Source organism: Coenobita brevimanus, chromosome 6 (genome assembly GCF_032717465.1).
Source record: "Coenobita brevimanus isolate Jiangsu-jjx chromosome 6, ASM3271746v2, whole genome shotgun sequence".
Lineage (NCBI taxonomy): Eukaryota > Metazoa > Arthropoda > Malacostraca > Decapoda > Coenobitidae > Coenobita > Coenobita brevimanus.
The window spans coordinates 58,424,488-58,452,195 of record NC_136959.1 but is presented as its reverse complement, the minus strand read 5'-3'; the positions used below and the strand labels follow the sequence as shown (position 1 = coordinate 58,452,195).

Here is a 27,708-nt window from a genome sequence, read left to right as displayed (position 1 = left end):
ATAGGCAGACTGAAAAAGACTTGGGACGAGGTCATCGAGTATGACCTCAGGGATAAGAGACTGAACAGGGAGGTTGCCAGAGATTGAAAAGCATAGAAAGGCACCATTAGGTGACCAAGGTCGACGCATGCATGCATGTTGGAGCCTTTAAAAACAAAACAAAAGCAATACTGCATAGTCTTTAATTTCTTTTGACTCTTCGTAACTTTTATGAAATAAAATATACCTGTACGCACTGATATTACCACTGCAATGTGGCCACCCTGAAACTCAAAGGAATGCAAAGCTAAAAATGCCCCTTAAGTTCTTGGAAAACAAAACTACAGTAACAGTATGCTTCAGAGTTATTCAGACAATAAAACAAAAATGAACAAAAACAGACTGATTAGAAATGTGAATTTTATGCAGAGGTGGGGGAAGGAAAAAATTAAGGGATAAGGTGGGGTCAGGATGACAGATCTGGTGCCACTGATGAGGTCATCATGAAGTACAACAAATATTTCCAGGGGTTTTTTTGTTCAGGCCATCCATCACAAGGCAACATAAGACCTATGAGTGATATGTAGCCAGCTATGTTAAGGAAATTTAAGCCTAACTGCAATGTTTACTGAGGCACATCTACAGTATTATCAAATGCTTCTACTGGAATTAGAAAAATATTTCATATTACATTTCACAAATAATAATTGAGATCCGAGTCCTGGTATAATCAACTTGAAAGAGAATCGTACCTCATAAAACCCAGCACAATTATCATCATTATAATGACAGACTTATAAATATATACCAGTACATACTGGTATATCAAGGTATATCGGTCAAGGTGAAATTTTGTTACTGTCGAAGAACCTGATACTCAACCCCATCTATCTCCACATGAGTGGCGTACTCTGGAATAGTTACCATGCCAGAGGAAGCTGTCAAAATTAAATCTTGCTCAGCATTTTCAATTACTTCATACTGTTCACTTGAGGCTTCATAGTTATCTCTGTTTAGTTCAATTTCTGTCACTTGAGATTCAGCTTTTCCTTCATCCTTGTCTGCCACAAGAGAGATAGTTGGTAAAGCCTGAGCATTATGGTGCTGCTTCATGTGTGTCAGCACAGCAGCAGATGAGGGAAGGTGCAAACCACAAAGATCACAGCGGCGACCAGGAGTACGAGGTGATCGCCGGTGCTTCACTACACGTACTGTTGAGGTACCATCAGGGTTCAACAGCTTCATCCTCTCCCCATGCACACACCGCTCATGCTCAGCCATGTTGTACTTGGATGCAAAAGCCTTGCCACAACTCCCACAACTATAGGGTTTCTCTCCTGTGTGAATGCGATAGTGTAGAGTCAGTTTGGAAGGCAGATAAAATTTCCGACCACACACATCACAGCCATAACGTGGTACCGATCCCGGCTCTGAGTGGTACCTACGTCGGTGAAGGTTTAACGTATTCACTGTACGTGCTGTATAATTACATTGGTTGCACTTGTATTTTTTTTCCTCAGTATGATTGGCATCCAAATGAGCTAACATCTTTGACCGATAGGCAAATTTCTTTGGACAATGAGGGCACTGAACACATGCTTCTCTGTGGACTATCTTGATGTGATGTATGAGTGAACGTTTCTTAAATGATTTCCCGCAAAACTCACATACACAGTGGCCATGTTCATACCTGATATGGTCCTTCAGTTTAAATTCACAACCAAGTGATGCATCACACATAGAACACTCATAAGGTGCTTTACTGATGTGCTGATTGTAGGCTTCTTCTCGGACGTACTTTCTCCCACAGTGTTTGCACTCCAGCTTGTAAGCTTTAATGCTGTCCTCATTATGTTGTGTTTCATGGTGCAATTTGAGCTCTTCTGTAGTCAAAAAGTGGTTGCCACATACTTCACACACCTGATCAGGGGCACCAGGGTGAAGAGAGAGATGCTTTTTTAAGTTTCGCAAAAGTGAAAATCTACGTCCACATGAACGACACTCAAAAAGACGATCATGGAATCCTAGATGAGAATAATATTTACGAGCCTCTGTAAAAACTTTATCACAATGACTACAATCATATATCCTTACTTTTGTATTATGACTCCTTTTGTGTTCTTTCAGTTGCAGACGCATCATAAATTCTTCATTGCATTTCAAACACCTGTACACTACTTTGCCATCATCCTTTACAACTTTTTCTTGGTGATATTTTTCTTTTGCTCTTAACAGATACTTCCTCAAGCGTTTAGAATGTTCACTCTCAGACTCCAAGTCATTAATACCAACTGTGAGAACTTTATTACTCTTCTTTCGGTCTGCTAAGAGACTGTCATAGGTTCCATCCTCATCGGAATCTGCCTCACATTCACCATATTCCTCACTCATATCACCAGACTCTTCTCCATCACTGAGAGGAACCTCGTAATTATCATTTTCTACTTCAACTTTTGTATCTTCTGAAAATGTAACTAATGATATATTTTCACCTTCCTTTACATCACCTTTTCTACCATCAGTACTGAAATGATCAAATTCATCATCACTTGAAATGTTTTCTTTTTCAGCCCTATAATCCTCATCTCTGTCATCATCTTCAATGTCAATTTTTACCTTTGAATCATCTTCACTCTCACAAATATCATATTCATAGTCCATATCCCTCTTTACTTTCCTTTTTCTCTTCCCTAAACTTGTATCATCAGGCTTTGGCTGTGAACTAGAGGACATGTGAGATTCAGAAGCTTCATCAACAGTATCACAAACTACTTTTTTTTTTCTACCCTTTTTTACCTTTACCTTAACAGTATGTAGCATACTTCTATTAGCCTCTGCTGATTCATTAGAGGTTTCAGAATGATGCAGCTCTGAAACAACTTCAAAATCAGTTGAGCTATGAGATGATTTCATTCTTTCATCAGATGTCATCAGGACAGCATCTGAAATAAACAAATCTTTATTAACCATTCATCATCATCGTCATCATCGCCAATTATGGTCTTACATCTGTTTCCTGTGTAGCAAGCATCAAACTGGTTCACCTACAGTAACAGTCTCAACATGCCCAAACCATCTCAATCTACCCCTCCTCATCATAACATTGATACACTCCAGTCCTTTTCATCCTCTCAACTCTTCAATTGTAATCCTAGCCCCCCCAGGCCCCGCATTAAAGGACGCACTCGTGTTGGGGAAAAAAAAGGGGGGGAGAGAAGGGATGGGGAAGGGAGGGAATGTAGCTAGATAGATGGATTGAATAGCAGGATTACCATGCCATATATAGTTACAATAGCTACATTGCTTTAAAACTGCAAGATATTGTATAACTTACTCTCACAAGCTTCAGTGAAGTCACTTCTGATATCAGTGTCTTTGGACATGTCATCAGTAAGCTGTGTTGACATACAACCCAGCTTATCAGGAAGATTCCATTTTGTAGGTAGAGACATCAAGAATGGGTGAGAAGAATCCAGTCCTACGGCAACATCAACCAATATGGGTATGAGACACTGTGTTGATACGAGGTCTCGTGCTAATCGAGCACAAAAGAAAATAGGGATGTTAGGTATATAAGGATAATCCACCACATCGCCATTCCACGGCTCCGTCTGACAAGCACTTGAGTATTTATCCGAGTTGATGTAGAGCACAGGTACCTCTTCTTCAATGTCTTCAAAGTCATTAAATATTATGCACTCTCCTGTTGTGGTTCCTTCAACAATTAGAGGAAATCCTGTACTTTCCATCTTGTCTGTCATTGTTCCAAACTGCAGAAACCTGCTGCAATGCAATCTACTCTAAATGTTCTGTCGTCTGCCTAATGACCACCATACAGCAATCTGAAATAAAAGTTCCATAACGTTACCATAGTGATACAACACGCTGTATGTTCTATCTAGCTATTGTATGCAATAACAATTATTCATTCCATATTGTTAACAAAGTAACTAGTAATTCCTCAATTATCCGGACGCTCCATGTCCTGTCATGCTTCGTAGATGGACATTAGGCCTTGGCTCTATTAGGTCCGTATCTGTATTTGTTTGCCCATAACCAGACATAAAAGTTTTGGTATCGGCGGCCGGCCTACCTACGAAGAAAAAAAAAAATCCATTGGGTGGTTTGCTGTCCTCTGTTCACATGCATGTAATAGACCACAACCCACAAGCTGAGCTAAAATGGCTGTCCGGGTCCCTGTTGAATGGTGAAAGTCATCTGGCCGCCAGGATCACTCGTAACGTGCCGCCAGCAAATGAGTAATACCGACCGCAACCCACAGGCTGACTGCAAACACCTGTCCGCCTCCCAACCTAACGGCTAAAGTCATCCAACAGCCAGGACCACTGGCAACGTACTGCCAGGACATGAGTAATTCTGACTGCAACCCACAAGCTGACTGAAAACGCCCATCTGCCTCCTCACCGAATGGCCACAGTCCTCCGGCCAGCCTTGCCTGTCACCCCCCCCCACACATCCCTCCTCCATCCCTTTCCATGCTCCCTGCTGCCAGGGCCCAGGCTTATCTCCCTCCCCTCCCTGTTCCTCAATCCTACCCTACCATCGTGCCGACTACCATCCAACAGTGAGTTTTTAGTGTTTTTGGTGATTTACTCAAACACTATTGGTCATATCAAAATTAAAACACCACAAGAAAGCTCATGAAATTTTGCATCTAAATACATGCTTACATGAGCTCTTGCACGGCGCGGAAAAGTTTTGCGCTAGGATGTTGGGAAGTTACCAGGTATTTGAGGGTATTTTTTACTCTTGAACAACTTTATTCTCACTGCATTTTTGTATTTTTTGTCATCAGTTTTGTGTGTTTTAATTAGCTTATCTTACAGTATGAACACCAGCGAAGATGACGGTATACAATCTAAACCAATATAACCAATTTCGGGGCATATTTGGTCATGGATTTTTTTTTTTTTTTTTTTTTTAACGCAAAAGCAGCCATCACTTGGTGTCCCACGAATTTAAATGTTTTTCCAACCATCTTTGGTGACTGTTTTGTGGATTTTCATTGTTTATGCATTGCTTTTTTAGTGTCTTGCATTACACTGGATCTTCCCACAGGTGTTTTGATGTCTACATTGCTGAAAGACCAAAGAAGACTGCCACAAATATGAGGGGTAGTGTATGGTACATTATAGGTAGGTTATTTGTGGATTATTTTTGTTTATGCATTGTTTTTAGTGCCTAGCATTTCACAGGATATTCCCATGTGTGTTTTGATGTCTAAATACAGCTGAAAGGCCAAAGAACACTGCCAAAATTAGGAGGGGTACTGTACATAGGTTGGGTTATTTCTTAGTGTTTAACATTATTATGGATATTCCTGTGTGTTCTGATGTCAAAATACGACAGAAAGACCAGAGAACACTGTCAAAATTAGATGGGGTACTATACTTTTTTTTTTTTTAATACCGTACATTTTCTTAGTATTTAACATTATTCTGAATATACCTATGTGTGTTTTGATGTCTAAATATGGCAGAAAGACCAGAGAACAATGCCAAAAATAGGTATATTGTGCATACTGGTAGGGTTGGTTGTTTATGCACTACTTCCTTAGAGTTTAGCAGTATTCTGGACTTTATTGTGTATGTTTTGTCTCAAAGTAAGGCTCCAAAACTATAATTTAACTTTATGTTTGCCTCAAAACACTCTGTATTATCACAAAACATCATCAGATATTAGAATCTACATTACAGTATATTTCCACATAAGTTAGTGGCAAATATTGTTACTTCATCCCAAAATACACCTTTAACTAGTGTATTTTGTGAAGAATTACTCAAACTATTTCTACTAAAGTATTTCTTGAGGCAGTACTGGGATTACCGGTATTTTGGTTATGGTATAAAATATAATTTATACTATAACTGCAAGTTACATTTCGCTTTCTAAGTCAGTGAAGGTTATAAGTTTACCTAACCTAACGAATTCTAAACCTAGCCTAACCATAATAATTAACGGGTATTGGTGGTAATTATTCAGATGTCCTGTACTTCACTCTACTGATTTAATTTTATCATTCCCAATGTTATTTTGGTCCAGTGATCAAGAAAAAAATATAATTTGGTTGTGCAGTTTATATTCCTGGTTGATATTTATACCAAATTAGGCTAGGTTCAGTTGCCAATGTTCCATCAGCTTAAAAAAAAAAAAAAAAAAAAAAGATACCGAAATTGACCTAAACACATAGCCTACAAAAAACCAAACCTAACCTTGAATCCCACCAATTCCTCTGATAAATAACAGCTACTGTGAAATAAGTACAAAATAAGGAATGGAAATTGTGTATGCAGTACCGGTACAGCTTGGGTCAGCTCAGCTCCGTGCCTACCACCATGCATATTTCGACAAGAAATTGAATTCAGTTTACATAAGAACCAGCAATAAAAATTGTAAAACCAAATTTTTTTTTTTTTTTCTTGATCACTGAAGCAAAATAACATTAGGGAAAATACAATGAAATCGGTAAACCTGACATTAGGAAAAACACATGAAATCAGTAAAGCAAAGTACAGGACATTCAAATAATATCCACTGGCTAATACAGACGGTATTTTTCTTGCCTCCTAGTGCAACAACACAGCAGACTACCAAAACACCCTGTTTGGTGAGATTTCAATAAAAACTTCACAACTGGTTATTTATACTTTTGAACACACACACACACACACACACACACACAAAAACTTGAAGAACAACATATAGACTAGCAAAGGGATATCCCTAAATTCGACGGCGGCCCGTAACAACAAACTGTTTTTTACTTCTTTAAAAAATACAGTATACTGTTGAATTCCAAGCATTTTTCCCCATAAAAACACATTGCCCCTAACTTCTTAAAAATAGAACAAAATTTTTGTTGTTTATTACAGTCAGGGTATTTTAATATTTTTCTTTCACTAAGGGTACAAGTAACCCCTACATCGAATAATTTAGAGATTAATTTCCACCACAAATGATCCCTAACCTCTATTTGGGGTTGAAGTAAAATACAAAATAAAGTCCTCTAAATCAACTGAAATATGTGTTTTTCTTTTTTTCATTTTGTCACCATACACTACTATATTTCAAATGATTTTGAGACTAATTTCCGCCAAAAAGTTTTATTTCCTTTTTTAATAAATTAACCTAACTTGACCTTATGTAATCAAACTTAACCCCTAACCTAAGACACATTTGCAAAGGTAATGTCATACTGAAGGCCCCCCGCCCCTTAATTTAAGTTTGTGTTGTAGAAAAGGCTGGAATACCCGACAGGGTTGACTGTAATAAATGACAATAATACCAAATTGCACACCACTGAATTCAGAACAATTTAAATCTTAACTTATGCAGGCTAGAGGAAAAATTAAGCATAAGTAATTCAGAACATTTTAAATCTTAACTTATGCAGGCTAGAGGCAAAATTAAGCATAAATAATTGGTTGAGGCTGAAAAAAAAAAAAAAAAAAAAAAAAAGCAACAGTAAACAATCTTGATCCTGTTGGAATATCTAAACACACTAAAATATATTTAGATATGACAATTCTACAACAAAGAAATCAGCATTCTTCACCGTATTTTATGCAAGCTAGAAACAATATGCTGTGAAAAGGCAAGAGAAACAAAGATAAACATTATAACACACAAATCATATTTTCACAAGTTTTTAACTATTAATGTAGCTTTATCCTCTACACTGCGTACTTGAGATACTTAATATTATTTCATTTAAAGGGTACATTACATAAAAATTCAATAATCAATTCACATGACCCACAAACATTAACCCCTACCAACTTCCGCTTCCTATCTTATGAGGAATACACCGGTACTTCAGATGACTACACAGACGTTCTCAGGGGCGTGAAGTTTTCTTGATGTGGTGTGGATGATACTTAATGAATATTGCGACAGTACTAGTCTGCTGGCCACCCTATTCATCTATCAAAGTTGAATTAAGACCTGTACCACCCAGGATATCCGTGCGTGAGGACGTCTTCGCTCTTCTTCTTCTTCGCTATAGAGGTTGGCGGTTGCCCATGGGTTCTTCAAGGGTAACTCCGCTATTTGCAAGAGGCACTGCATTACCTGAGATACTCCATCCTTCACCATTCATTACTGACGCCATGCCTCTCTCCATTGAGAGTTTATAATCAATGTGTGCATCCCATATCACAATGATACATGGGTTAGTGGTCTACAAGATCATGTTACCTGCCTTCTTTTTCTAGAAATAGGCTACTGCGGGTCGTCGAAGTACTTTTATCATAAGTTTTTCCTCAATGTCCATGCAGACATCATCATTTTCTCTCTTTATCAAATGCTGTCATCTAGAACTCCTTAGGTATATATTTAAACAACTCCTTTCCCTTGTAAGCCCTCCTACTACATGACCCTGCCATACATCCTTCCTCTTCTGTCTTTCATTCATTCATTTCTCTTCCTTCTGTCTGCGAGTGACCCTACACTGAATGACAAGCTAAATGGTTTCCTGTACACCAGGAAACCATGTACTATGCTGGGTGGTAACCATATAACCAGATTAGGGTGCCTGGTGGTTAGGTGTGTAATTAAAGAACTCCAATCGGATTGAGCCTGGGCAGGTTTTTATCCAGGGTAAGTGGTGGTTTTACTGCTCACATAATGCCACTCAGGGATGAGCGAGGCTGGTCACCCTATCTTAAATGTCAGGACCAACTTGCCTAGCCTCTGGCTCCTACACTCCTCATGGTGCAACGCAGGATAAGATGATGAATGAATAAATTATATTGTTCGTTTTTGAAGGCTCCAACATGCTTGCATGCATCAGCCTTGGTCACCTAATGGTAGCTCTCCATGATGCACAGTCTACTGCAGCCTCCTTGTTCAGTCCCTTAACCCTGAGGTCACACTTAATGACCTCATCCCACGTCTTTCTCGGTCTACCCCTCGCAACCCCACCCCCAATATTAATTTCTCACCTTTGCACCCAATTATCATCCCCCATCCTCTCCATATGCCCAGACCATCTCAATCTACTTCTCCTTATCACAACACCAATACACTCCAGTCCCATCCTACCTCTCAACTCTTCCATCGTAAACCCAGCCCCCCCCAGGCCTTGCACGCAGGGACACACTGCACATCCACCTAATCATTGTCATTTCTGTACGTCTGAGCCTGCAAATATCCTCTTCCATTACTGCCCAGGTCTCACTACCATATAGCATCGCACTCTTAACAGATGCTGCATACAAAGACACTTTAGCACATAGGGAGAGCCCTCTCAATGTCAGGAGAGGCAACAGCTCCCTGAACTTCTTCCAACCACTTCTCACCCTAGCCACAGAGCTAGCTCCAGCCCCACCCCTAGCACATAACATGTCTCCCAAATAACAAAACTCTTCCATACACTCAAGAGACTCACCACCAAGCTCAATCCTTTCACGCCTGACTATCTCCACCTGCTCTCTCCGACACACCACACATATAAAATCAGCATTATCTCCCAGTTTACCTGTGATACCACTTCATCTCTTGTATATATATATATAATGTCAACTCCCAAGAAGGAGCAAACTGTCCATGATGATACCAATAATGACAACCATATATAATACTACTATGAGGTCCTACAAACTGGTTATTAAGGGATTAATCTCTGAGCTAGACCTCATTAGATTATAAGCCCCACTAGGGTGACACGAGAGTGCTTCCCCTCCAGCCACCCGGGCAAGGCGTGAACCTTTGCCCTTACGTGGTTGTTAAGGGACTGAACAGAAATGCTGTCAAAAATCATTTTAAGTTTTGACTCATTAACTGAGAGCTACTTATTAAGACTGTTTTAAAACAAAGCAATCCATTAGTCTGTCTCATGTAGTCCTCCCATCCAGGAATTCAAACAGAAAATGACCATAACAGAAGTCTTCAGGATGCTCTGTCATATCATAATTCTTACTCTGCCAATCATTATTCTTTACTTGTCAACTCACACCTATAATTTACTCTACTGTCTTTTCCCATATCATATAACTTCAGGTCTTCCCATTGAAATAACAATTACCTATCAGCCTACAGTACTTTACATTATCTTCCTTTATTCCATCCCCATGTCCATAACACCTAAATGTTTTCTCTTTGCTCACTCTTTGGTCTTTATTCTCAAGCACCTTTTCTTTACCAGTATATTTTCCATTTGACACAATATTTTAATCTATAGTATTAATAAAAGCCTAATCTGAATGTAAACCTAGGGAACTGCAGGCTGAAGCTGCAATTCTTCCATTGTCCACTACACTCCTACCAGGGGAATGGGAAGGGGAGTGAGGAACTTTTGTATACCCCAGCAGCTCTACTGGCCAGTCATATCAAAGCCACCACATGAAAGCATCCCATTCCAGCAACACTTCTGTACCTATGTTGATGCAAAAATAAAAATAATTTACAAAAGGAATATGTCATACTATGTCATACAGACACACCCCTGAAGGAAATGGTGCTAGAAGGCTTTGTAGCAGATAAGAATATGACCCCTACTCAACACATTGCACCCATTCTGTTCTCTCCTCCAAACCAAAACTTCCACAACCATAATATTTGAAAAAATAAAGTTCATAGGTTGTGCAAAGCCATCATGTTTTCAAATTTTATTACCTAACTTATATTACACACACTTACTAACATCCATGAGAGCTGGAATGATGACTTTACAGATTAAATTGCAAGGCTGACAAATAAATTACACTGACATAAACCCTCATTACTATAAATAGTAAATATATCCCAATAAAAATTGATCTGAACCCCTAAAACACATAAAAATAGCTGACTTCACTTTATGAGACTGACTCCATTGACAATACACCTTCAAAAATACCCAACATTCCCAAAATGGTCTGTGGTTTTCAAAAAGGGAAATGCAATACATTAAAAATCCTCAAAATTTAAACATTAAAATTTAAGCTTTCAGTGAAGAGCTAATATTTGTGATAATAAAAATAATGTGCCACAGAAAGTTTTATCAATACCTACATACTTCCTGATGGGTGTTTCAGTTGTGGGGAAAAAAAAAAAAAAAAAAAAAAAAGCTGCCCTGGTAAACATTACAATGCATCAACAGGAAACACTAAAAATATTACTGATAAAGACAAAGAATGATGAGGCAGAAAGACAAAGCAAATAAATTCAGCATACCCTAAAACGGATATTCTGAGACAGACGTATCCAAAACAAGAGGAAGCAAGACAAAGCAAGTGGATCCTCACCTAGATGTTACTAAACCTGGGCCTGGATTTACAAACTTATGATCAAATGCCTTTCATAATCACTGACTTTCATCTAGGGATCACAGGTTTTGTAGCACCTTTCCTTAGCAATTTATTTTGGATCTTACACCTTATAATTCTCTTGCATGCTACTTATATTAAACATAGTCTGCATCAATAATATACAAGAGGATATAGAGGTATGAAGTGCCAAAAAATATTCATTAAGCAAGAGTTATCACAAAATTAACCATTCAGAATACAACTTCATAACATGAAAAGCTTTTACTCTAGCCTTTCCTTGCTATTCCTGCACAAACAACTTACATATCACAGGGAACTGATTGTAAGTCTGTCTGTGTATCTCAGCTCTGGTTCAAGAAGAAAGGAAGACTGCCGCGGACTGGGAGGCCCTCAGGCAGTACTTCTTTGATTTTCCCTGGAATGATTATTGCTTCCATGGCCGTGAGCCATCTGGGTGTGCCTTGCGCATTACGGAGGTTATTCTCTCGGGCATGGAAGCATACATTCCTTTCTCATATCCTTTGACTAACGCAAGAAAGCCTTGGTTTAATCATGCTTGTTCTAATGCTGTCCGCAACAAGGAGAAGGCCTACAAAAGGTACCGGAGCCAACCCACCCCTGAATCACATAATCTCTACGTTTCTGCCCGGAATCGTGCTAAGTCTGTTCTTCGCTCTACTAAAAATAATTTCATCCATACTAAATGCTCTCAACTCTCCAACTCGAATTCTTCCCGCTCCTTCTGGCACCTTGCCAAAAATCTTTCTAACAACTTTACCTCATCATCCTTCCCTCCTCTTTTCTACTCTGATGGTTCTGTAGCTATTTCTTCTACTGATAAAGCAGATCTCTTCGCACAGACTTTCTCCTCCAATTCCACCTTAGACGATTCCGGTGCTGTTCCTCCATCACTTCCCCCCTCTGACTTCCTCATGGCTGACATTAAAATTTCTTCAGTTGATGTATTTTCTGCCATCACTGGCCTCAGTACTAACAAGGCATATGGGCCTGATGGGGTCCCTCCTGTTGTTCTCAAGAACTGTGCTTCTGTGCTTACACCCTGCCTAGGCAAACTATTTCGCCTTTGTCTGTCAACTAGTACCTTTCCTTCCTGCTGGAAGTTTGCTCTCATTCAGCCAGTCCCAAAGAAGGGTGACCACTCCCAACCCTCCAACTATCGTCCAATTGCTTTAACGTCCTGTATTTCAAAAGTTTTCGAGTCAATTCTTAATAGAAAAATTTTAAGGCATCTTTCCTATCACAACCTTCTTTCCGATCGTCAGTATGGGTTCCGTCAGGGACGCTCCACTGGCGATCTTCTCACCTACCTTTCAGACTCCTGGTCATCCTCCTTTCGGGACTTTGGCGAAAGCTTTGCCATTGCACTTGACATCTCAAAGGCTTTCGATCGAGTCTGGCATAAATCTTTAATTTCCAAACTGCCCTCCTACGGTTTCTATCCCTCTATCTGTGCCTTCATCGCTAGCTTCCTTTCTGGTCGTTCTATAGCCGCTGTTGTAGACGGCCATCGTTCTTCTCCTAGATCTATCAACAGTGGTGTTCCTCAGGGCTCTGTCCTATCACCAACTCTCTTCCTTTTATTCATCAATGATCTTCTAAGCTGTACATCTAACCCTATCCACTCATACGCTGATGACTCCACCCTTCACCTTTCCATTCGGTTCCTGCAACGCCCATCTCAACAGTTACTTCAAGAAACAAGGGATGAGGCTATGGCACACCTAATGTCTGACTTGGCTCATATCTCTGACTGGGGTAAAAATAATATGGTTGTCTTTAATGCATCTAAGACTCAGTTCTTACACCTATCAACCCGACAAAATCTTCCACAGGTATACCCACTAATGTTTAATAATATTCAGCTTAATCCTGCATCATCCTTGAACATGCTTGGGGTTTCATTTACTCGGGACTTATCTTGGAAAGATCATATTACATCTCTTGTAAAATCTGCTTCCAAGAGATTGGGTGTGCTAAGCCGACTCCGCTCTTTCTTTACCCCTGCACAATTGTTGACTCTATACAGGGGTTTTATCCGCCCCTGTGTGGAGTACAACTCTCATGTATGGGGAGGCTCCCCACATACAGCTCTTCTCAATAGGGTGGAGTCAAAGGCTTTTCGTCTCATTAACTCTCCTCCTATTACTGACTCCCTTCAACCTCTGTCTCTTGGCCGCACTGTTGCATCTTTATCTCTTTTCTATCGCTACTTTAATGGTCACTGCTCCTCTGAACTGTCTGCTTGCATTCCTCCACCTCTACGACGGGCGCGTAGCACCCGTCTGGCAGCAAACTCTCATCCCTTTTCTGTCCAACTCTCTAATGCAAGAGTTAACCGTTACTCCCAGTCTTTCATTTATGCAACAGGTCAGCTCTGGAACTGTCTCCCTCTGTCTGTATTTCCTGCTGCCTATGATCTCCAGTCTTTCAAACGTAGTGTGTCCAGGCATCTCAAAATGATCGGATCTTGAATTTGGCTCTCTATTGTATTTTGTTTTTCTCTTGGAGGGAACTGTTACTACGGGCTCATGGCCTTTGGTTCCTTCTTCCTCGCATAAAAAAAAAAAAATAATAATAATAATAAATCAGAGAACTTTGTTCTTAAACACTCATATATGTAAAAATCTTGGATATCAGACTGCGTATCTAAATCGAGCTGCTGCACGGCCTGCATGCTATCAAGAACATGTGGCAAAATTGGTTTAGGTACAACTGGTGCCAAAGATGAACAGCATCATGTGATAGCACCAATAGGGCTATGTGGCTCTACTCTCCAATTATACAATTGTCCCTCAACTCCCTCTATCCTCTAGCATAAAATGGTGGACTGCAGGAGGACAACTTCAGTCTACAGTCTATTCAGTTTACATCCAGATGGGCATGGGACCATCAGAAAAGATACAGCTGCCTCAGTGCATGCTGGGCACAACCTATGTATACAGTTAAGCTCAATATATAATGAATAAACTGCATATCTAGACAATTTATGTAAAGATATGAATACGACAAACTAATTACATAAACTGATGTGTAAAGCACGTTAACATACACCACATTGAGGACCAATCACCAAATATAATTCTCTGCTTTCTTCTGAAAATAAATATGGCACTGAATAGATAATGACATTTTGTTTAAAGAGGGTCCACTTGGAATCTCAGCTTAAGAGCTTCTAAAGAGCAGCAGTTAAACAATATTTATGAATAAATGGTAAGAAAAGTATGGTTAACTATATTATGCCATTCTAAAATGCAGTTTACCAGTTTACTGAAATTCAAATACTGGTAACTGTGATTATAATAATGGAATTATTTATACTGACCAGAATGAGTGAGAAGTTAGATGCTTCAATAGTTGACTATTAGTGCCACCATATCTTTGAAAAGCTTTAGTGTCTGCAAACATTAGACTGCTAAATACAAAAAACAAACCAAAACCATTACTGCATGCCAGTACAATTAACTAAAAATGCACATGTTCACTTGAATTTCTTGAAAACACAATTTTTAACTGTCTTCATAATATAAACAAATGAGACATGAGATATGCAATGAATGCTTACAAAAGTACTGCAAATTCTTACAGAAGGCATACTGGTAATATGTCAACACTTAAATAATCATTATGTACTAGCAGTGACAAATAACAACCTTCATTCTACTAGGGGAAAAGACTATGGTAAAGATATCAGAAAGGAAGAAATGAACATAAGAGAACTTTCTAGTGTAACATCACTAGGAATTCTTTCAGCCTGCATGAGTAACAAGGACAGCAGGTAATATGACAAAACTGGATAAATATTGTCACCTGTTATTTCCTACTGCAACTGATGTGAACATCCAAGCAGATTAAAACATCAAATGGAAAGAAACTTAACACTGCATTAATGGAAGCACAGTCAGCAGGGCAGAGTATGCTCTTGTTTTATGACTGAAGGACTGATATAACAAGCATGGTAACTTATAACACCCAGTCCCATACAACACTCTTCAAGGTGATGAAACCCCAAGATAAGCTTTAGCAGACTGAAATATTTTGGGGCAGTTGGCTGACCTAATGGTTTACATGATCAAAAACCTTAAGCAATCTGTAGGGGATGTGGACTAGCGCATGGCATAGAATCTTTACTACAACTGGTCATCCTAGGGCACTTAATCACCAGGAGACTACACAACACTTAAAATAATACTGGTTTACAAAGGGTGTGCACAAATGCCTGAGTAATTTCACTCTCAAATAAAACTTACTGACACAGAACAGTATTATTATCCTATACCTGTCTTCTGTGAGAAAAATTATGAAATTATTTATGTAAAGTACCAAAACAACAAGTACAGTTCTGTACTTAAATTTCACACAGGTGTCTCAGTACTGCAAACATTCACTTCTACAACACATCAAAGTACAAAGGCCTGCTGCAGTTTTCAATGCTACCTCATCATCAAGCTCTGACAAGTGGAGAAGCCTTGTGACATTTTAATACAATGAGTACTCTAACTTGAGATTACTACCATCGTGCCATAATTATAAAACAATGCAATGCCAGCAAGGCATTATGATTACCTAAAATTACTAACTGTAAATCAATACAAATTAGTACCAGCAGTTACATTATGATTATTTTACATTATCCCAAAAGATGAAGAATATTGGCAGGACTTAATTTTCAACAGATTACAAAGCCTTAATTCCTAGCATATACATACTATTCGACCATCCTTCCGTGGTGCAAAAATACTGATATTACTGACAAGCAGAGATGACTGGAGGCTTTTTGATCAAGTACTGCCACCGGTGGAACCTGGTCACCTATCCTCCAATGTGCTTGACTAAGGTAGCCTAGACTCAGGCCCCTACACATCTAAAAGGATGATACAGGATTGACCATTATCTTCTAACTGACAAGAAATTAAAAACTTATGCATACTTGTGATAACCTCCTTGTTCATGTTACATATACTGTATATAATAATAAGATAATGGAAACAAATTCAACCCATTCACTTCAACTGCAGGTAATGTTTACAGAGAGAGAGAGAGAGAGAGAGAGAGAATTTCTCCTTGTAATGTGTAGAGTTTAAGGCTGTGCTACAATAACATATTCAAAAGTAGATGGCTGGGTAAACACTTGGTGGCCTTACATGATGCAACAATATCTGCTGCATCTTGAAGAATCGAACCATATGTACACAGCACATGATTGTCAATCTACCAAATGCTTTATAGCTTTTCACTACTCAGCACTTCATATATATTCCATACAGGATAAAGCTCTACTCAAATTATAAAGCTCTGGGACACTGGGTACTTGTATGTGACTGTTGGGGACAGACAATTTATTGTACTTTTTATTTACAACAGGGTATGAGAACATGAAAGGTGAAATGTTAGTTAGCATGAAAATTTTGTGTTCTGCATTCAAGACTACCAAATTTATACCAGACAGACTTTGGAATTACTTTTCTCATTCAATTACAACTGGTATAAACTGGATTATCTTTAATGCTACAAATACTCATCACTGAACTTGCTACATAGTATTACATATGGCTTAATTTTTAAAAGTACAAGCTATAAGTGTCTATCAGCACCCATTTTGGATCACAATGTTTTAAGTTGGCAATTTTCAACTTAAAATCTAAGGACAGCAGGATCAGAGTAGCTTAAAACCACATTTACAACAATGCCTACAATAAATTATTACTGTAGTCAGTTTGTTTTCATCTGACCTACTTTGCAACTCTCACAACTTAAAAACTGAACTGTGCTGGGGTTTCATGAAATACAACCAGTCTTAAACATCAAGTAGGAAGAGTTATCCACAGCTAATATACTTCTTTCACCTTAACTTGGTCCAGATTTTTGTCCTTTTGATGCTTATTTCACAAAACTCAATGGCAGAAGCCATTACTGTGGCTATACATCTTTTTCACAGCACTTCCTTGAAACCAGTACCATATTCTAGTCTTTATCAGTTGTTACAACCCAGCATTCATGATGGAGAGGTGGCAAATCCTGGGTAAGTCAGAGTAAAAGCAGTACAGTAATGCTGACACTCAGGTCTTACTACACTTGACCAATGACTGAGGTAAAAGGGATTACAGTTCTTCATTAGCTTAGAACAAACATACTATAGAAGCTTGCACAATTGTTTACTACAAAAGTATTTGTTCTAAGGAACTGAAGTCTACATCTAGTTTTAAACCTAATAATACTGTCTCCTGTGCTCATTTAGTTTCTAAATTTGAAACATTTCATACAAAAAGTACTGAAACCTGTAATCTAAATATATGGGTATGTTTTCATCTATTTGATCTCTTGCTCATTCTCATTGCCCTTTCAATTTCAAACTGCCTAAGATCAGCTCGTTCCAAGAAAGCTTGCTTTTCTAAGTACCTGTAAGAAAGTATACATATTAGACAAAATAGGTTGCCTGTCCCCTGATGCAATCAGTATAAGAAGAGTGCAAATGTAGTTAGTGCATTCTGAGTCGACATTCTTTTAAAGATGACATTCTTTAATTTTTGTGTATCTCCAAACAACATTATTTTAGTAAGTCTTGAAAAAAATTAAGAGAAATTATGCTCATCTTTTGCTCTTACTCAGAAATACTGATCAGTTTAGCTCACATGCCATTAAGGAAGTCTCTCCCAAACCTTTAAAATAATTATACAGTAATCATCATCATCATCATCATCATCCAGACCTCCTTTCCCAACCTAGGGCAGGATAAGGAGTAGCAACATCCAGAAAGCCCAAGTCTGCCCAATCCAATAGGCCATGCTTCCATTCACTCATCATTCATGCCTTTGGTATCTTGGCTCTATCTGATATACCAAAAACATTCACCACATTCTGTAGCTTCACATAAATGTTTCCGATAGAGTCAATCCAGAAGCTGTCACATTAAGGAGGAGTGCCAATTTTTTTTTTTTTTTTTTTTTCCTGACTCTGGGCACAGCCTGCTCCCAAGGCCCAGTAGTCTTCCTACATACCATACACCTCTACATGTCACCACTTTGGCACTAACACCCACCGTCCATATTGAATACATGCTAGGGCTGTCTCATACAGGACTGGTATATTGGTATTAGCGGGGGTATTTTTACGACATGTCGGCAGGTCTTCTGGCAGATCAGTAAAGTCTGCATTTATTAAATTCAAATCATTAAACTGTTCCCTGCCCAGTGGGGACTTGAACCTGGGTCCAGTAGGACTGCAAGGCACTGCTCTACTGACTGAGCTACTGCCTCCCCCTGAATGAGCCTCGAACTCATGACCACGAGATTATACTCATGCGCTGCCAACTGCACCACCGAGGATCATGCACTTCATCTCACAACATTCATCCATGCAGCTCGAGCTCTTGTCAGTCCCATAGCCTCACCGACTTTCGTACCTCTCTTCCTCATACACTCATCCACCACATATATCCCTCCACCTTCTCCTTGGCCTACCATGCCTCCTCCCTTCTTCAATTTCGCTCAGAAATACCTTTTTCACCACTCTATTGTTATCCATTCTCTCCATGTGATCATACCATCTCAGCACACACTCTTTGATTCTGGTGTCAACAGACTTCCTCACACAGCCTATAAAACTTACATGTTTGCTGCACTAAGTTTTTGTTTGGTATTTGCAAGTAGCACTGCATCATCAGCATACAACAAATTTGAGATATTCCATCCATCACCATTCATTACCGATGCCATCCCTCTCTCCATTACTCATGTCCTGACTTCTCTCATTATCCCATCCATATATATACTGAACAACCATGGAGACAGCACACAACCTTGTCGCACGCCCACACTGATCATGAACCATTCACTTAGATGCCCATTTACCCTTACACCTGCCTCACTCTGCACTAACATCATAAAAACTCTTTAGGGCACCTAGCAGCTTACCATCTACACTGTACATGTGAAAATCCTTCCATAATCTTTCTCACTCTACTTTGTTGTATGCTTTTCCAGATCCATAAATGCCAAAAACACCTTATAGCCCTTCTCACAAGCCCTCTCCACTCTGTCCATCCATCCATCCATCCATCATCCAATCCTACATTGTCCCATAAGGGGCATAGTAGCCCAGGGCAAGGCAAGTTGGTCCTGACATTAAAGATGAGAGTTACCGGCCTCACTCATCTCTGAGCGGCATTACATAAGCAATAAACCCCAACCACCCCCTGGATATGAACCTGCATCACCTCAATCTGACTGGAGCCTTAATTACCCACTAAACCACCAGGCACCATAATTTGGTTATATGATAACCACCCAGCGTGGTAAATGGTTTCCTGGTGTAAGGAAACCATTTGGCTTGTCACTCAGAGCAGTGTCACCAACAGGCAGAAGGAAGAGGAAAGAATGAAGGAAAGGCAAAAGTGGGAGCGTAAAGTCACCCGTAGACAGGAGGAGGAGGAAAGAATGAAGGAAATAAAGACAGAACAGGAAGTAAGGAAAAGGGAAAGGAAGAGAGGAAAGGGCATACGCCCGAGAGCAACACTACATCGAGTGAGTGGATGGTGAGAGCCCCCACCTACCACTAATAATAATAATACTAATAATAACAATAGGCATAAAATTATGTAATCTGACTGCAAAGGATTGTTCCACCCAGTCAATTCCAAGATAAAAACAGAAGCATGGGAATACTGTAATGATTTAAACAATGACAATCAAAAACTTACCCATCTTTACTTTTCTTGTGTTTCTCCAGCTCTTCATCAATACCTTCTGAAGACTTAAAGTTGTTCCAGTCAAGCTTAGTTTTCTCCAGTGTGGTTAGTTTCTGTTTTTTGCTGTCCAGAAGTCCTACAATGCCTGATAAACCTCCACTCCTCTTCACACCTGCCAATCCAGTAAGGAAAGTGTATCATCATCATCATCATCATTATCCTAACCCAATTTCCCACTAGTATTAATCCACTAAGCAAAGAGACATCTTTTTTGAATGACTCTTTCCATCTCCCGATGATTTTATTCAGTTAACAATACTTTTCAAACTGGAGGGACTTGATCTGTTCATTATGCAGGCCTACCTCATTAATGAGACAGGTCTTTCCTAAGTTGAATATAACCATTTGGCAACAGAAATACAATACTAAAAAGGATGTCACCCAGATTCAAAGGTTTAATACTACTGTACATGGAATGGGTATTACAGCCATTCATTCATTATTCAAATCTCAAATTTCTAATGTTCATCCCAACTGGCAGATCTACTCACACCACCATACTTCATCTTATCAAGCTTCTTTAGCAATCCGTGGGGTAGCATCATTCTGCTGCCTGACAAGTCATTACAGAGAAGCAGTCCTTGCCATGTGCATTTTCATACATATTAAATCATCCAATTTTATCCTCGGCCAATTCTTCTGCTTCCTCACTCTCCATCAGCATCGTATTTCCTCATTCAATAATAAACACGTTCTTAAAGTCTATAGTAGTACCAGCATGTCACTAAGTGAGGGTGTTGCTCTAGTAGCATATATAAATTTTTAAAATACTAAATTAAAAAACGATATTTAAGACTTCAAAGAAGTACTGTATAAGAATGCATCATATGTTGCAAATAAATGAGGTCTGACTGTAACACCTCCCAACCCAAAATCTTTCCTAGTCACACTGTCATATGTCAGTATCCATATACCTATATGCAACCAACATTCTGCTGTTCATATCACATACTGCATTCAATAACATCACCATCATGACTTTTTCCCACCTAAAGATGAGATGAGGTAGTATCTGGAACTAAGGAAAGAGAAAGTATAAAACTGGGAGAACTGTAACAGCAAGCCCAGTGAAATGGGACAGACAACAAACTAAAAACCTGGAGTGGCTGAGTTTCCTTTTGTATTTGGGCTTCCTTCGGTAGTAGCTGCAGCAGCAGCAGCAGCAGCTGTTTTGGCCTCTGCTGAATCAGCATCAACTTCTTTTTCTACCCTGAAAAATAAGAAATACATATCAACAAATGATAACGAACACTATTTTCCTATTTACTACATAATACTTAATGTGTTCTAAACATTACAAAGAATAATGTATATGTTCCCCCAACTAATCATGTCAAGAAGAAAAAAATCTCACTGCTGTGGCTGAAGAATTGTTCCCTCACTAAAATGTGAACTAAGGCTATAACTTTCCTAAAAATATAATATAAACTGTATCGACTTCACAAATAGAAAACTGTACTGACTTCACATATACAATCACAATGATCAGGATACCAACAAAAGAATCCATTACCAACCTTACTTCTTCCCCTGCAAAATCAAACACCTGAGTAATCTTCACTGTGTTTGGTTTAACGTCTTCCTTTTTCACCTCACTTCTGTTACTGGATACTTCTGGTTTTGCTGAAAGACAATATGGGATAAAATTACCAACTAGTTTTTACAGTGCAATGTAGTTGAGGTGCTGTGGTAACATCATCTGCCACAACTGGAGAAGCAGTCTGGCAGTAAGGTACTTGCAAGGCTTTTAGACACCATGAATGGAATCACATGAATTACTGGAAATATAATCAATGCACCTATATGCATCAGAGACCATACGTGGCTACTATGGGTACGGAATGTGAGCCATGTGAATATCAGTAGGGTTGCGAGAGGCAGACCACAGAGGCTCTTTACAACCAGTATTACCTTTCTTGTCTTACTTAAAGAAAAAAGGTCTATCTATCCATCTATCTATCTACTGCCAGATGCCACAATCCCATAAGGGGTGCCCATTTGACTTTGAGTTATCTGTTTTATGAGGAGGGGCACTAACCCTCCACCAACCCACGTAGGAAGCACGTATGGTTTGGTTATATGGTTACCACCCAGCGTTGTAAATGGTTTCTTGGCTTACAGGAAACCATTTGGCTTGTCACTCAATGTAAAGCCACCTGTAAAGGAAAGAAAAGCAATAAGAAGTGACAAGAAAGATGGGAGAAGTAGGAAGAAAGGAGGGCAGGCACAGAAAAAGAATGATAAAGGCTAAGGAAGAAGTAGGCAGCACTACATCAAGTGGATGATGGTTGCCACCACCTACCACTAGAAGAAAGGTAAAGAAAGAAAATACTTCCCATGCATAACTCTTTTTCATGAAGCACATCTAAGTAATGCTGTTGACCTCAAAAACAATTCTATAATAAATGTGTATTCTTGTACTGCCAGAATTAAATAAAAACCAATGCATGCTACCATGATACCAAATTAGTGTAAAACATCGGGAAAGCTTCAAAGGTTCACAAACTCTTTTATATCCATAGGACTTCTATAATTAATGTGCTATATCACATTAAACATCAACAAACAATATAAAGAAGAAAAAAAAAATTTCGCTACTAATCTGGTTTGCACTGTGCATCATATGAATAAAATCTCCTCTGGGATACTTTATGCACAGATTACCCAAAACAAACCAGGAAAGTTCCCAAACATTTCTTCCCTGAGAGTATTTTTAACTTACAAACCACTGTCTCAAAAGAACTTGATTTTTTGTTTCCAATCAATGCCCCCCAGCTTGAAGACTTGGCCTTTGGTTTTGGAGGTGGGGCTGACTCCTCTTCTACATCAGCTAGAAAATCTGTAACAAAAGTGTACCAAGTTCTATTATTGAACAAAATTACATCTAGGCTAGCTGGAAAATGAAGTTAACCCTATCCGGTTTCTGGGCTGGGCAGATTATGTCAGTGCTAGAGTCAGCCACTCACGCTGACCCATATCTTCGCGGCCTGATATTCTACTTTGATCGGTCTGTGTAAATACACTTTTCATGACAAAATGTTGGTTTTGGTGTCACTTTAAAGCTGAATAGTTGTACTTTATCACAGTATGTTCAAAAGAGGAGAACAAAGGAATAAAATGTCAAAATGACAAGTTGAAGTTAGGCGAAAAGCAAAAATTTTATACCTTGCCGTAGAGAAATATTTGGCAAAAAATAATGAGTAAAGATATATAAATTTGGTTTCAACCATGCAAAAAATACAATAAATTACCTTTACAATGATATATAGATTATGGTAATTTTTGTATTTCACTGTGCAGTAAAGCAAAAGGAATGAGATGCACAATTTTATTTTAGTCTCAGCCACATACTCGCTTCACAATGTGTTTCTTTGATCGGTCAGTGTAAATACACTAATGATAGGATGCTGGTTGTGGTGTTATTTTGAGGTTGAATAGTTGTACTTTATCATAGTATTTTCATAAAAGGAAAATAAAGAAAATAAAAAGTCAAAGTGACGAGTCGGTTAGGCAAAAACCAAAAATTTTATACCCTGCTGTAGAAAAACATTCACCAAGAATAAAATTATATTACAAAGCCATCAGTCAGACCAGCTGTGCAGTACCGCCACGCATAGAGCAACCATTCTGTGACATCATGCTCGAGCCTCTTTGTTATGATACGTAAATGCAATTTATGGTGAATATTTTACAAGTTTCTTAAAATGACGATTAAAAGTGTCATTGGAATCTCTGAGGTTGGATTTGAAATGACGATCGAAATAGTCATTTGAATCTCAAAGAGTTAATATCATTGTAAGTATATCTTCATCGCCACCATCATCATCCACCCAACCACTTTTCTCATTTAAGAATGGAGTAGGCAAGGGTCCAGACACCATGAAAAATGCTAACTGCAGTAGAACTGTAAAAAGTTAGCCCAATTAAATGGAAAACATCCATTTACCTGTACTCACAATACAAGCCTTCGGATCCTGACTCCATTTACACAAAAACATCCATACTTACATGGTTCACATTACCCATCAGGCATTGACAGGGAGCTTACACTTGGTGAGGCAGCAGAAGCCAAACCTCCTCATATATCTCTGCATCCTGCAGTGGGTAAAGGATCCTGGTCCAACCCTAATGAGGTACTGTTTACCACAAGGGGGGTGCCAGTTCCCTGCATAGTGTTCTTACTGTACTGTGCCTTAGAGACTGCCCCATACATGCAATTGTTTACCCATGGTTGACAGGTTTGCTCAGCCACACAGAAGGGGATTAGGTATTAAAAACACTGCCTATCAGCAAGTATAAGTCTTTGTCAACATGAACAAAGTTATCAGTGTCAAAACATAACATCTAAAGGTCATTAACCTGCCCATATATCATCGGCTTTCTTTTTATTATCTTCTTCGTTCACATCCTCTTCTGATGGTGCTGTTACTGGTGAGGTCTTGCCTTTTTTACTTTTCTTCTTTTTCCCTCTCTTTCTAGTGTCAGAATCCCTCCCATCACCTTCTTCTTCCTCTTCTTCATAACCATCACCACTTACAGGTTCATCATCACTCTCCACTCCTGCAAACAGAATGTAAAATACCATAAAATGAGAGGAAGAAACAACACAGGTTAGTACGGTACCTAATATATGACATACAGTACATAATACACAATGTAATGCTCCATGTGATAAAACAGGAGAGTTATTCTGTCAATATACTGTAGTCTAGACTATGTTGCAGTTTCACTATCACTGTGACAGGAATCATCATCATGATCACCATCATCATCATCCTACCTCTTTCTCCTACCCATGGATGAGGGGAGATAGGGTCCACAAGGCAAGGTAAATGAAAAACCTGAGGTTGGGTGCAGGCTACAGTTATGAATACTTGGCTCTGTATATTACTGTATACTGTACAAGAATCCCAGTACTGTACCTGACAAAACCTGGACATGCATCACTACAACGACACTGGAAAACTCTAAAATTATCGTTGAAGCCCAATGACAAACAGACATATAACGAATTCTGTTTGGGGTTGAAACAATAATAGAACTAAACGATAACTTTTTTTTTTTAAATATATTACCATTCGCACATGCATAATAACCGAGATTACCCACCAGTCAAGAAGCCCCCCACACACAAGGTCCCATCCATGAGTCGAAATAATGTTTATACAACTCTTCACTTTCCTTTCTTTTCCTACTGATTTAGAAAGGATACCTCTACTTTGGATAGGTTTGGTAAGTTTAATAACATTTCCGGCTTCTCAAATAGGGCAGGGAAGGATTGGTTTGCTGTAACTGCCGAAACAAAGCAGAGAATGCAGCAATTTCGCCGTTTCCAGGTTGAAACTATGGAGGTTTAATAAGCGTAGGTTTCATTAAGATAGGTATGGTTAGTTTAATGAGTAATCTGGCAGTGTGAATCAACCATTTTTTGCAAGCTGAGGATGATTTTGCCTTCAATTTTGTCGGATTTGCTTCATACGTGGGGGGGTGGGAGGAGGGGGGAAATTGGGCACAAGGAAGCATTTCTGACACAAATGATTTTCAAAATCATTCAGAACACATCAGAAAAAATTATTGCCGTGTACTGAGTACAGTACTTGTAAAATTTTACCAAAACCGCGTATGCCTTTCAAAGCTGCCAATGTCTGGGCTGAAGGATGCCATAGGATCACAAGCTGTACATTAGCTTTCAGTTATATTTGGAACTTGTCCCATTTACGTATTTCAATCAAGCATATGGCACTTTTAAGCTTAATAATGCACATGCTGCCCTAAAAGAACATAACGTCAAATCATCTTCACTGTCATGGATTTAGAGTTTGAGGCGCCATGAATCCTTTGACTTCATGAGGCTCGAGACCACTTCAGGTTTTGAAGCCCTTTTTATACTGCTGAATTAGAACAAGCACCTTCTCAACAAAACGATTCGGCCGCGCAAAGGCATCCAGGGATATTAATATAAGCCAACCTAACCAAATAATAAAATACAGCGAAGTGACTATTCATGCTTTAAAGAAATAACAGGGTCATGCGGCTTTACCGTACCCTAAGCATTAACTACTTTACTTGACAACTACAGCGGTATAATACCTTCGTTCTATAGCATACCATCTGGAACAAAATCTTCATCCGATGTATCAGACCCATAATCTTCATCTTGCAGCATTTTTCGTGAGATTATTATTCCACCGAGCCAGTCAACAAGTTACAAGCCTGCAGTGTTTACGTGTTGGTGCTGCCACCTGAAGATACGACTGACTGATCTGACGAATTTCACTGTTTTCCCTTTCGACTGAGGAAAAAAAAAAATGGTACCTAAAGGGAATATTAAAACGTAATTTGCTTGCGCAAAATTTGATATTATTTTTTAGAAAATGTGAAAAAAAAAAGTTCATGAATTAAAGAAAATGAATGTTTTCATGGGTAACACAAGTAAATCAGTTTCGCTGCTGTGTACAGTACCTAAATATTACAAATCTTGATGTACCGCGAGACATTCTCACCCTCTCTCCTAACTTCCTTTCCTTATAGTGCCTGGCGCACAGATTATCATGATGATGATGATGCCTGTGGTTACATATAGTATATACAATGTTTGTAATGTGGAGGGGGGGAGGGTTAGGTGCTGACCCCCTCAAATACAACAAAAACCCATGGAATTACACTATGCAGGTCCCACCATGGGTCATATATAGACCCCTGCAAAGATGATGTGTTCACTATTGTTACAAGGGGCGTGTTCATTTTACACCTGTAATCATTTCATTCATTCATTGCCAGACGCCATGTATCCTAGACGGGGTGGCCAAGGGCTTAGAGTTAATTGTTTTACAGGGAGGGGCACTAATCCTCCACCAACCCCACTTAACATGTAGGGATGCCAATAGCATCTGGTGTTCCCAGGCGGTCACCCATCCAAGTACTAACCAGACCCAACGTTGCTTAACTTCGCTGATCGGACGGGAAGCGGTGTACTCAACGTGGTATAAAAAACCATAACCCTTACTATTTTCAAAGACAGCAAACATAGCAATTCACTTACAACCTATTAATGGCGTTCATCCCACTGTGAAGAAGACTCTCAAGCTGCCGAGTTCATAATATTGTGCCAAAATGTTTCATATGATGAATTATTGTCACCACACCTTCATTTTTTGGTGGGGTTTTATGAAAACATTTGAAATATGCTTATTATTTTCTTTTTCAACTCATCTGGAAGGAAATTTAGGTATATGCTTCCAAAGATCTGATGATTCCAAGGTGACATTGACGGACGGACACCATACATATTTTCATAGTTTAAAAAGGTTCCAACATGCTTTCCTCCGTCGGCCTTGGTCACCTAACGGTGTCTCACCTTGCTAATCAATCTCTGGCAGCCTCCCTATTCAGCCCCTTTTCCCTGACATCATCCCACGACTTTTTTGGTCTGCCTCTCACAACCCTACCCCTGATGTTCAATTTCTCACTTTCAACACCCAACTAACATCCTCCATCCTCTCCACATGCCCAAACCATCTCAATCTACCCCTCCTTATCACTACACCAATACACTCCAGCCCCATCCTTCCTCTCTACTCTTCCATTGTAAACTTGGTCCTCCCCCCACCACAGCCTCAAACCCAAGGATGCATTACACATCATCTAATTATTGTCATTTCTGTACATTTCAGCTTATGAATATCCTCTACCTTT

At 39.2% G+C, this 27,708-nt stretch overlaps 2 protein-coding genes and 1 pseudogene across 2 annotated transcripts; all 3 read right to left on the bottom strand.

Annotated features, from left to right (window-relative positions):
- Positions 1-207: 207 nt before the first annotated feature.
- On the bottom strand, positions 208-3,805 carry LOC145401350 (uncharacterized). Its single transcript, XM_080273678.1, has 2 exons — positions 3,314-3,805; positions 208-2,921 (listed from the first exon to the last, which is right to left on the bottom strand). Exons 1-2 carry the CDS (start codon positions 3,738-3,740, stop codon positions 835-837), a joined length of 2,514 nt encoding a protein of 837 aa, XP_080129804.1. The 5' UTR covers positions 3,741-3,805; the 3' UTR covers positions 208-834.
- Positions 3,806-19,961: 16,156 nt separating this feature from the next.
- On the bottom strand, positions 19,962-26,185 carry LOC145402080 (heterochromatin-stabilizing protein CFDP1-like). The gene is made up of 6 exons (XM_080274189.1): positions 26,122-26,185; positions 24,373-24,573; positions 22,736-22,852; positions 21,531-21,636; positions 21,111-21,223; positions 19,962-20,125 (listed from the first exon to the last, which is right to left on the bottom strand). Exons 1-6 carry the CDS (start codon positions 26,177-26,179, stop codon positions 19,962-19,964), a joined length of 759 nt encoding a protein of 252 aa, XP_080130315.1. The 5' UTR covers positions 26,180-26,185.
- A 706-nt stretch (positions 26,186-26,891) lies between these two features.
- On the bottom strand, positions 26,892-27,014 carry LOC145402839 (5S ribosomal RNA; annotated as a pseudogene).
- Between the last annotated feature and the right edge of the window lie 694 nt (positions 27,015-27,708).

Excerpts from the sequence above, each read along its gene's own strand:
- LOC145401350 (XM_080273678.1), bottom strand. The coding sequence starts at position 3,740 with ATGACAGACAAGATGGAAAGTACAGGATTTCCTCTAATTGTTGAAGGA. Across the intron at positions 2,922-3,313 it reads CTTCACTGAAGCTTGTGAGA|ATGCTGTCCTGATGACATCT; the intron begins GTAAGTTATACA and ends TGTTTATTTCAG.
- LOC145402080 (XM_080274189.1), bottom strand. The coding sequence starts at position 26,179 with ATGCTGCAAGATGAAGATTATGGGTCTGATACATCGGATGAAGATTTT. Across the intron at positions 24,574-26,121 it reads TGAAGATTTTGTTCCAGATG|GAGTGGAGAGTGATGATGAA; the intron begins GTATGCTATAGA and ends TTCTGTTTGCAG. Across the intron at positions 22,853-24,372 it reads AGCCGATGATATATGGGCAG|ATTTTCTAGCTGATGTAGAA; the intron begins GTTAATGACCTT and ends CTTTTGTTACAG.